This window comes from Austrofundulus limnaeus, unplaced genomic scaffold, assembly GCF_001266775.1.
Source record: "Austrofundulus limnaeus strain Quisiro unplaced genomic scaffold, Austrofundulus_limnaeus-1.0 Scaffold2009, whole genome shotgun sequence".
NCBI classification, from domain to species: domain Eukaryota; kingdom Metazoa; phylum Chordata; class Actinopteri; order Cyprinodontiformes; family Rivulidae; genus Austrofundulus; species Austrofundulus limnaeus.
In genome coordinates this window covers 8,722-20,025 of record NW_013954411.1, presented here as the reverse complement: position 1 = coordinate 20,025, position 11,304 = coordinate 8,722, and the positions used below count along the sequence as shown (strand labels likewise).

General features: G+C 39.5%; 1 protein-coding gene across 2 annotated transcripts in view; it reads right to left on the bottom strand.

Annotated features, from left to right (window-relative positions):
• The window catches only part of LOC106536860 (fibronectin type III domain-containing protein 4), a 26,918-nt gene that overhangs the window by 8,072 nt on the left and 7,542 nt on the right, over nucleotides 1-11,304 (bottom strand). Inside the window, exon 3 of one of the 2 annotated variants that reach the window (XM_014034201.1) lies at nucleotides 2,826-2,927. The exons of the other annotated variant lie outside the window; for it this stretch is intronic. Within the exon in view, the coding sequence (XP_013889655.1) occupies nucleotides 2,826-2,927 (102 nt within the window). The remainder of the gene's footprint in view (nucleotides 1-2,825; nucleotides 2,928-11,304) is intronic. 2 annotated transcript variants of the gene reach the window in all.

Genomic DNA, 11,304 nt, shown 5'->3' with positions numbered 1-11,304 from the left:
CATATATATAGTATATTCATATGCATTGATCAAAATGATATCTCAGTCTGCAAGTTGAATGTATTTCACCAGAACCTTGTTTAAAAGCTTGCAATCCTGTATTAAATTTAAAATTTCAGATATTTATGATTAATTTTAAACAGGCAGTGAAATGCACAGCTGAGCATAGCCGCACCCTGAGCCACACAGAGGACTTCTGCAAAGGCAGCGCGGACCAGAATATTCAAACTGTTTGTTTGCTCATCACACTTTTGTTCCCCCATTAACATTTCACAAGTTATAAAGTGCACTTCCACATGTCCTTCTGAAGAAAACTACAACAACGTAAGCTCCAAGTAGATATGAACACCTCCACAGCTGGCGAGGGAGCGCACGCATTACGTGAGTACCGAAAGTGTGACTATAACCAAGCCTTCAGGCTGCGGGTTTCAGGAGCTCTGAGGCAGCTCGTCCCATAGATCACACACAGCTCTTGATCAATGCGGCTCAGGTCTCTGTTTTAAAGATCATCAGCTTTGTCTCACCTCATCCTCTCAGGTGGAGCGTGAGAATTTTTCTGTGGATCATCTTTTCTGACGGCTGGTTCAAACATATCTGCCAGCTTTGTTTTTCTCTCTGTTCATTCTTTTATACATTTTAAAACTCAGTCTTATATAAATTGTTTTTGAGCCCCGCTCTCTGACTTCTTCCCCAACATGTTTACAGCTGTCTGTCAATCATCGAAGGACACGCCCACACATTCTGACAGAAGTTACGTGTCTGCTCCATAACTAATTCTGACAAATGTCCATGAATGAGCAACGTTCATGTAGTGCTGGGCGGTGTACCGGTTCATACCGAATGCCGTTTTTTATTTTTGTTATGATATGAATTTTCTGAATAATCGACATACCGGTTTAAATAGCCTGAACACGTTCAGAACGTTTCGTCGCGGCCGCCAGTGAACTGTTTCCCTGGGGACACTTTTCCTCGCTGCACCGCTGTGTGCATTAGCATGCTAATGTTATTGTTGAGCAGTTTGTTGCAGTGGTGGGTGGAGATTCACCTGCTTACATTGGCTGACGTTAAAAAAAACATCTTGTTTTCGCCATCGCTGACGTGCACGGTTAGATTTAACACGCGACATTAATATGGAGACGTGGAGACGCATGGAGACTTTAACGTGCTTCTATTGTGAAAAGCCCGGGGGAAGTGGTTTCCTTGTGGAGTTGAGTTGACTGGTGTGCAAGGTGAGTCGTCCTGATAAGTTTTATTACATGACATAAAACAACAGACTCGATAATAATCTTTTCTTAAAGACTAGACCAAAATGTGTTACTACTGTCTCCAACCACCAGTCAGAGAAAAGACATATAGAGGAGGGAAACAGCAACACAGACAGAGGTACAGTAAAAGAGAAAAGTTAATAAACAGTGTTTGCACATTTTATTATCAGCTGAGATGTGATGAAAAGAAAAATATCGTGATATACCGTGAAACCGGGGTAAACGTTGAAAACTCCGTGATATAAAATTTTGGTCATACCGCCCAGCACTACGTTCATGTAACATGTAACAACCATTCACTGAGGGTTTCATTGACTGACCAATGAGAGGAGATTATGCTACACACTGTAGTTAGCTAACACTTTCAACATTATTTTAGCTCTGTCAAACGCTCCAGTTTCATATGACCCTTCACCAAGTGATTACTAAAAAAGGCAGCTTTATGGCAATTTGTTGGCTCCAGGGTGAAATTATCCGGTAAGTTTTTCCTCATAAAATCTTATTTTGGCTTGCGTTTGTTTTTCAATATCATTAGCATCACAAGATTGGTTTAGTTTACACGTCCACAATGCAGCCCCCACTTTTTGTGAACCACCAATAACCAGGCAGTAGAAGAACCAATCAAATTTCATGAAGACGAGCGACCCGAGAGCGCGATTCGCAACGCTGCCGTCGCATCCCGTGTGTCGGGTGTCACCCTGGCTGCGATGACAGCTGTTAATCGCTGTAGTTTGTTGCTCCCTGTGTGTGGAGCTCTTATCTTCCATCAACAAGTTGTGTGTCACTGTGTGACTGCTGCCAAGTTCTGCAGAAGTTCCTCTAATGTGCTACAGAAGTCCAAACACGTTATAAAAAGCTTGGTAGGGCTAATTTACTCAGAGGTTTTATATCTGTTGAAGTCAGCAACACGATATGATCACGTTCAAAAGGAGGAGCTAATTGGTGCTTTTTTTCTCTTCCTCAGTGTGTGCAAGCGTGTTGGACAAAATTTGTAGATGTTGCATAAGTTGCCTAAAACATCATAGTGTGATAGGACCCTTAATAACAATTTAAACCAAATGTTTATTTTAACACAAAACAACTAGTTGTGAGAGACATTCAGTAAATTGTTTGAAAAAAATAAAGAAATGTTACTAATTATTTTAATATTTGAGACGCATGACAATCACCCTACTTACAATGTGTTAACATTTTTATCTAATTAAGGCCTTCATATAGGGACTGATGAATTCAATGCCTTTTAAGACTTTTTAAGGATCTGTGGGAACTCTGCATCAGCAATGAATGGATTCAAGGTCACATTAAATTGTGTTAACATCACAAGTTTAATTGCACATTCATTTGTCTTTCTTGTAATTAATGAAAAGCAGGTAGTTTTCATTCCTTTAAGCCTAAGAGCATAAATCTACAATTTAAATAAGCTGATAATTAAATTAAAGATATTAAATGTTGCATGGAAAATAAGAAGGAAACAAATCAGATTTATATATATATTTTATAAAGATGACACTATGTAATCTTAACTTGATGCATGGAGGCAGAGACAGGTGTGTGTTTCACCTGGACGCTGTAGTGTGTGTCCTCGTCCAGGTCCCACAGCACACACCAGCGGCTGGATGTGTTCACCTCTCGGATGGAGCGCTGCATGAGACCGTCCTGCCTCTGGAAACCAGACACAAAGGCAACACATGGAGGAAATGCTCACAAATAACCCAGGTTTTAGATCCTGCAACCTCTCTAAGATATACCAGGAAGTCTAAAGGAAACGTCATGTGAGAAGTTTAACAAAAAGTAAAACCAAGCTTAAAAAGTCCCGTTCTACACAACCTTCTTTCAGCAGATGTTTAGGGTCTCTGATAAAAGATGCATCAGTTGGAATCAGGTGATTTTCAGCTTGACTGACCAAGAGAGGACCAGACACTCAGGAACCCAATTCCTGGGAAAATTCCCTTTTTCCGGTCCAGTGAATGCATCACGCTTGTGTTCAACACATGTGAAATGGTTTACTAAGTGAGTAAACCCCAAACATTTAAACCTGTGATCTGTATGTACAGTTGTTTTTATTGTTTTTTCATTTTTGTTAATCTACAGCAGATGAACTGAATCTGTAAAAACATGTCAGTAAGAAACAAGGAAACTAGGTAGTGGACAGAAACAGTGAAAGAGCAGATGAAGTATTTTTTGAAAGTCTAACCCCTAATTTACACTGCATGCGTCTCCGCTCCGCTCCGGTCCGACCTCCGCAGCAAATATGCACCCATTATAATCAATGAGAGTGTTTACACTGGCTGCGCAGGACAGTGGTGAGCGGACGGCGATCCGTCAAAAATTAGAACAGATCCTATTTTTTTGTCACTTCAGTAGAAAACGAAACCAAATATTATTAGTTTATTTAGTTTATTTATTTCTTCATCATCAGTGACTTTTTTAAGTGAAGAGAAAATAGAGACAGAGAGAAAAACAGAGAGAAGTAATTAGAAAGACTGAAATAGCGATTAGAAGTATATTAAATATACACCAACAAAACACAGGACCACACACCCAACATCTGTCCGCTCACCTGAAAAATAAATGGATAAATACATGGAGGGCATATATAAATATATACACATACCCATACATACTGTATATAAAGATATACATATATACTGTACATGCCTACATTCATAAATATTGTCGGTATATACACACAGACATACATACACACTCAGTGACCAGTCAGAACCCCCCGGATCAGAACACCTGTTTGTGAGCAGTTGTGAACATGRGTGTATATACAAGATTTCTCCAATGGAATATTTAATAGTGACTGTGGAGGACCGAGACCCAACCCCTAAGACACGAGGCAGACATAGGGAAGACCAGAGCCCAAGGGCCTGAGAGGAATCCTGAGCGCAGAGCCCCAAGAGGCACCCGCACGGGAAGATCCGCCCACCAACCCCCCAGATCAGACCATAGGGGAGAACTGGGAGAGTCCCCCCAGCGACCACACGCACAGCCCCCGGGGCCAGCAGCGACAAGCTCATGGGCCCCACTGGGGGGCCGAGTAGCAGCGGGCCCCCAGATAAACCAGCAGGAGGGGCAGCCCAGACCGCAGCTTGACAAATACCCAAACATACACAATCACACAATCCCACCCTCATCCTCACCCCCACTCAGTCAAAGACATACAAGAGGACGCCACATTCCACTCATACCCCCGATACACACTCTATACTCTATAAAAAAAGAAAAAAGAACAGATCCTATTTTTGCCAGATGATGGAGCTGCTCCGGAGTCAATTTTTAAAGATTACGTCGCACCAAAAGGAAAGGAAACGAGCACAACATCTGTATTTTCAAAACAAGACACTTTTCGGCAGAATAATTTGTCAGAATAATGTCGAAATTGCAGCTATTTTAATACATATATGGATATATTTCAACACAAATGCTGTCAGAATGTATGGTTCTGTTTGGGAAGCAGATGGAAACATGTAGCATGAAGCATATGTGTACACACACGATACACGTGGATTTTATTTTGAAATCAGAAGTTTCAGAAAGACGACAGTGAGACAGTTTCAACATAGATACCAAAAGCCTTTATATCAATGTTTTCAGCTGTGTTTGGAGTTTGTCTTTCACAGAATTAATTATTTTTTGCTATTATCACTGAATTTATCACGCAATCTCCTTCCTGCTCACTCTGTCAGACCGGAGCGGAGGCTGTATAAATTGAGACACAAACGAACACCTGCGACCTGCACCGCAGCGGAGCGGAGACACATGTAATGTAAATTGGGGGTAAAAACCGCTGATCAGGATGACTTAAAAAAATTACAGGAAACTCTGGCTGCTTGAAAAAAAAAAGGCCTAATATTCCTTGAAGGAATGCCTATCACCCGCCACCATTCATGCCAGCATTTCAGATCCAGGTCATCCCAAGCTAAGGAACGACAAGTTGCAGCCGTTTTGGTTAAACTTAGAAAATAACATTCTACATACTCTCAGGCAATTAGGAGAGATGTCACGCTCAGTGTATGTGTTGCACATTACCCTCAACTACTACAAATGTCAGATCATCTGTCTAATTTATGCCCATTTTTGTGTTGATTAGTGGCCATCTCGATTTGCTTTAACTTTAAAAAGTAATCAGTTGTAGCTGCACATTCAATGATTGCTTTCTGAGAATTTGATTAAAATACATCAAGGGAGTCATGAGATATTTTGCGAAGGAGCAGGACTTTTGCACAGTCTGGTCCAGTTTTAAAAAGTCTGTAGAGAGCAGACAGCAGAATAAAATATTTTAGCTTGCTAAGCACCAACACAAAATAAAATGTCTTTTTATATGACATTTAAACAGGCCAGTAACTGACCGCTCACTAAGCACATCATTAATCTTTGTTAAACGTTTTTTTTTCTTTTAGCTAAAGCTTGCTGAATATCTAGCCAGCAGAAAGACCATTTTCCCAGCCAATAAACGTGTGTAAAATAGTGAAAGCTGAGGAAAGTCAATAAATGAACGTCTGGCAGGAAGCTAGAGGCTGGAGTGGTTTGCTCTGCTCCTCTGGCAGCGTTACAGGCTACACATCAGGAGAACACTCTGTTTTTAATTGCTGCAGAGCTCAAACTCTTTGATTTATACAGAATGTACAGATGCTAATAAATATATTTGTATCCTTTTTGTTAAAGAAAAATCCACAAACATTTACTGAAATAATATCTGCCTATTTAAAGGGAAAAGTAGTCACAGGGGTATTTGGTAGCACAGTGAACATAAAGCTAAGGACAGAGTCATCTTAAGAGCTTAGAAACATAAATAATGTGGGATGTTCCTGAGACTATGGCAGAACAGATTTTTCTGAAGTTTGAGGTCCACAGGACTGGAGAGAACCTACTGAAAGTATCCACAAGAGAAAAACAGACAACAAATTAAAGAGGCTAAGAATAAGAATGGTAACAAAGGAGCCTTAAAAAAACTTCCAAAGAGATAAGACATATGAAATCAGGGTCATCAGTGTCAGATCGCACCACAGGTCTCTTTGAACCAAAGTGAACTTAATGGAAGACCAATGAGGACACCAAATCATAAAAAAATGTACTGGGTTTTACCAAAAATGAATAGTAATAGAGAAAATGTCCTTTGGACAGATGAGACAAAACTGGAGCTTTTTGGCAACAAGTCCTACCTGCTCTTTGTTCACTGTACAAAAAAAGTATAAAATAAGATCAAAAAGAAAAAAACTGTATATGTCCTCTGGACGGGTTCTTCTTTAATGAAACGTTTCGTCTCTCTTCCAAGAGACTTCTTCAGTCTGAGAGTTTCAGGCAAAATTCAGGCTTTTAAGCACTGCCTCCATGTGAAAGATACTCACATCACATGGCTATCGTTGACACCTAATTAACGCTTATTGTTAATAGGGGGTGGAGTGATACTGGCAAAAGCAGCACTGTAGGAGGGGGACAACTGAAAACGAAGGCCTCCACCTCTGTTTAATGATGGACGGTSTTTCTTCACAAAAATGGCTTCTTTTACTCCTCTCTCAAACCAACGTTCCTCTCTATCAAGAATGAGAACATCCTCATCTCTGAAAGAGTGACCGCTGGCCTGTAAATGAGTGAAAACTGCAGAGTTCTGGCCATTAGAWMTAGCTCGGCTGTGTTGGGACATTCTTTTGAACAGTGGCTGCTTTGTTTCCCCGATGTATAACTGGTCGCAGTCCTCCTGGCACTTAACAGCATATACATATTGACCTATACAATTTTTTTCTTTTTGATTTTTTTACCTGGATTACTGAGATGCATCAGGATATAAAATAAGATCACCCATGTTTGTTAAGAAGTCTGATTACTGTAGGGAGAAAGTAGTTTTACAGCCTATAAGTCAAATCTGGGCAGCAGATACCTGTGTCCAGATGGAAGCATCCTGAACTCAACATGGAGCAGACAGGTGTGGGTCAGATCTGGTGTCAAGCTGGAACTGCTGGTGTGGCAAGTGGTTTGTGAACCGGATGTGGGCCAGGTCTGGTCATGATGAAGTTTTTAAGATGGCATGCCACAACAGTGCTAATCTCAAAAGGTTGTGCAACAAATTAAGATAAGAACATCATTTTTTTTTGAAGGAAGGCTATTTTTATTTTTATATTTCTGTTGAACCACAATTAAATTTTTTTTTGATAATTTTTATTGCATGAATTTGTAAGTTGTACTGGTTGATTTTATGAATTTGTTGGCAGACATGCTTATGTAATTTTTGTGTATATGATGCATAAACTGTATGTATTTTATTTGTGTAGAAATGCCCAACCAGGGACTGGAGTTACAAATTAGCTATAGCTGTAAACTCTTTGTGCAACGCATCAGTTACAGACTTGACTTGTTCTATGTTTTTGTATGCACTGTCCCTGTTAAATAAATAAAGATAAAGATAAAAGCAATGTCTGACTTTCAATTGTTATTACTTTTGTCAGTTTCAAGTTATTTTAGTGACCTTTAGGTTTTTTTTCCATTCTTTACCAAAAGGATAGATTTGTCCGTCTCTGTGGGTTGTGTATTTTTGCTGTAGTCTTATTTAAAATGTGACCTAAATGTCTGCAGGTAAACACACAAAGTTGGATTACATAACTGTTTTTGATGAGCAGCAGATAAACCTTTTCAATCACAGGCTGAAAATACTCATCACACAGCAACCTAATAAAACTCCACACAAGCGCTGGTTTCCTCAGCAAACATCCTGATGGTCTGAGGTGTGAAAATCAGGATCTCTGGGAGCTTTAGAAACCAGGGTTTTAAACTGGGTTACTTCCTGTTTGTGTGTGAATCACTCGGGGGACTTGGAGCTGCTTCAGACGAGAGAAGAAACTCATCTCTGCTCCCAAACAGACGGCTGAGCTTGTTACCGACACTCTGCAGGAAACAATCCCATCAAGCAGTCTGTACGTGGGAACTAACAGAACCAAGAACCGGGCCGCTGTGTTTGCTTTGAGAGCGGAACAAAAAGTGATTTTGAGTGACAGAGAGGCTTGTTATGTAACTGCAGCTTTGCCCTTTTAGAAAAGCTCTTCTGATGAGTAACAGAAGAAGAAAAGAGCCCGACAACCTGCTGCGTATACCTGCTCACATCTACCCTCCATTTATATTCCTTAAAAATTTTACATAAGCACTTTCTGAGGTGACTGTTGGTTACCCTTTAGCGTTTTCCTTTTTAAAAAATGCCACAAAGTTGATGGATTCGGTGTCAGATGTGAGGTGACTCAGGTTTTGGGCTCGACATCGCTGCTGCAGATGTTCACTGTGTAAAGATGAGTCCGAGCCAAAATCATTCCCACTAATGGAGACGGCTCCTGCTCAGAGCTCAGCTAATGTCTGATTCTCTGTATCTGTAGGTGGTAAAAGCTGATTAAAACAGGTCAAGCTGAGTTAGCAGCATGGATCGCAGGAGACGGGAAGCCAAGAAAATGAGGTGATGTAATGGAAACATGAAAGTGAAAAACATTTACTCAAGCTGGTGGTTCTGGGATGAATGAGAAGGCTGCAGCTAACTAACTAACTAACTGACATAAATTAACGTTTTTAATATTATTATTATTTTAGCCCCCCTGCTGTAGATCTTCAGTTTACCCCTGATGCCTCAGGGGTAATTTTGATCCAAGGGCAGCAGGAGGGTAAAGACACTGAACCGAGCAAAACAACCTTTCAGGCTTTCAGTGTCAAGAGAAGAAAATAAATCAGATCAATTAAAAAACTATCACATACATTTGGTTTTAGGCTTCATACAGTAAAGCACAGTGGAGGTTCTATCATAATATGGCGCTCCTTGACTATTGCAATTGGGTGGTATTGGCAAAAAATTGTGTATGGCATTTACCCAGTAATAGTTAATGATGATTTCTCTTGTGTGTTTTTCACTCTAAATCAACTTCCTCATGTTCAAAAGTTATACGTACAAATCATTGGTCTGACTTAGAGGTGTAGGAAAATATAGATACACTGAAATATCCCAATATTTCATTTCTCAATACTGTATTGATTCTCTAAAGTCGTGTATCAATTTTTAATTAAGGTTTAAAATGTAAACTTTCATGCCAAAGGTTCATTTTTGTGTTGTAGTTTAGCCTCCGACTGCTAGTGGGTAGCAGTGAGCCAGACATCCTTCTCTGCTGAGAAGCCACAGAGTATAACACTAGCTCAAACATTAGCATTGTGAGTAAACGTTAGCACCATATACTGATGGCTGATGAGCAGGTTAGACAAACACCCACCCCAAGCTCAAGGGTGTCCCCGAGGGACAGTACTGAAGTGGCCAAATGCAATGACCATAGAGCACTGAAATGACTGGTGTACTTGTGCTCCCCCCTAAGGTGCCCCGTGATAGCAGACAGCACGCACTGTGCAGCAGCTTCATGTCATCCATTTACTGAACTTTAGGACAACATAGGCTTTTGTTAGTGTGTTGAGAGACCATATTTTAATAATAATTTAATATTAAAATCTAAAAGCTGCCACAAATACGTAGTATTGTCAAACTATTTAATGACACATTTGACCTAACCATTGGAAATATGAAACAAATAAAATACACATAGAACATAGTTTTATATGTATTCTATATGTGTTTAAGAAAAATGGCAAAATCTTGAAGGAAATTTTGTAACTGAATAATTGAATATTAGATGCAGTTTGGTATTTTATACTTTCTGATCATTGCAGCCTTTAAGTTTAAACAGAATGAGAGTTGGTGTATGGCAGGACTATTCAACTGAATCACTCCAGGGGCCACAGTTACTGCAGGCCAGCAGTGCAGGGGCCGAACATCCAGCAATTAAAGTCATTATGTAAATAAACCAAGTATTACAAAGATCTGTTACCTTTGAAATATTTATTTTGCTGCATTTAATCATGAATACAACATACAGAACCCTACAAAAGTAATGATAATTAAACAATATCAAAAACAAAAAGAACACATTCAGCCTCCTCTTTCACACAAATATTAGTTTGACATCTCTGACTTGCCAAATTTTTAAACCCATTTTTTTTTCACTTCCATAGTTTTACCTGCAGCTGTTTGTAGTTTTAGCTGTCTTGGGTGTTCATGAAATGTTTTTACCAGCTTGTAGCCAAGATTCTGATGATTCTGTAGATACCAAACATGTCTATGTTTAACTAAAATGACTTAAAGTAATTAAAGTAGAAAACCAGGAGTTTGGCCTTAAGAGATGAATGAACCAATTGGGGGGCCGAACTTTGGTCACTCGTGGGCCGGATGTGGCCCACAGGCCGCCAGTTGAATAGCCCTGGTGTATGGGTTATCTTGTGTTCTTTCTAAACAAAAAAGCCTAAACAAAAACGAGTTATGTTCTACATCTGACGTAAAAGGTAACACCTCCAGGGGTGTAACCAGGAAGAGATGAACATTATAAGGTCAACTCATTATTATAATAATAAGAAGTTGTTAGTGTCTCTGCTCAGAGCAGGGCAGCCGTGTTTTGTTAGGGTTTCAGCCCAAGGTCTTATGCTTAGGCCTGTGTGCTGCACTGTGAACCTGACTGGAGTCAGAAGATTGAGAATAAAGTTTTAAGAAGAAAACTAGTGGATTCCTGTTTATTCGGACAAACCATTTTGAACAACACATTATTTTCTCTACAATATCACAATATAACGTATCATGCCAGTGTGTCATATGTATTGTATTGAAAGAAAATTTTGTAACCAATTAACTAAATGTTAGATCCAGTATTTTTATACTTTCTGATCATTGCAGCCTATGATTTAAAACAGTGAATGAGTGTTGGTGTGTGTTATCGATGTGTTCTGTCTGTATATAAAAAAGAGCTGGTAATGCTCTAACGTCTGATGTAAAACGTACCACCTTCTGGGGTGTAACCAGGAAGAGACATATCATTATTATTGGGCATATTCAAGAGAGACCTGTTACAATTTGCATAGTATATAAATTGTAGTGCAGTATTTATTTATATTTGAGGATCCAATGAAAACCTAAAGGCTTAGTTTTAGAGGGTTAAAGGTATTTTCCATAATATATTAATATATTAAA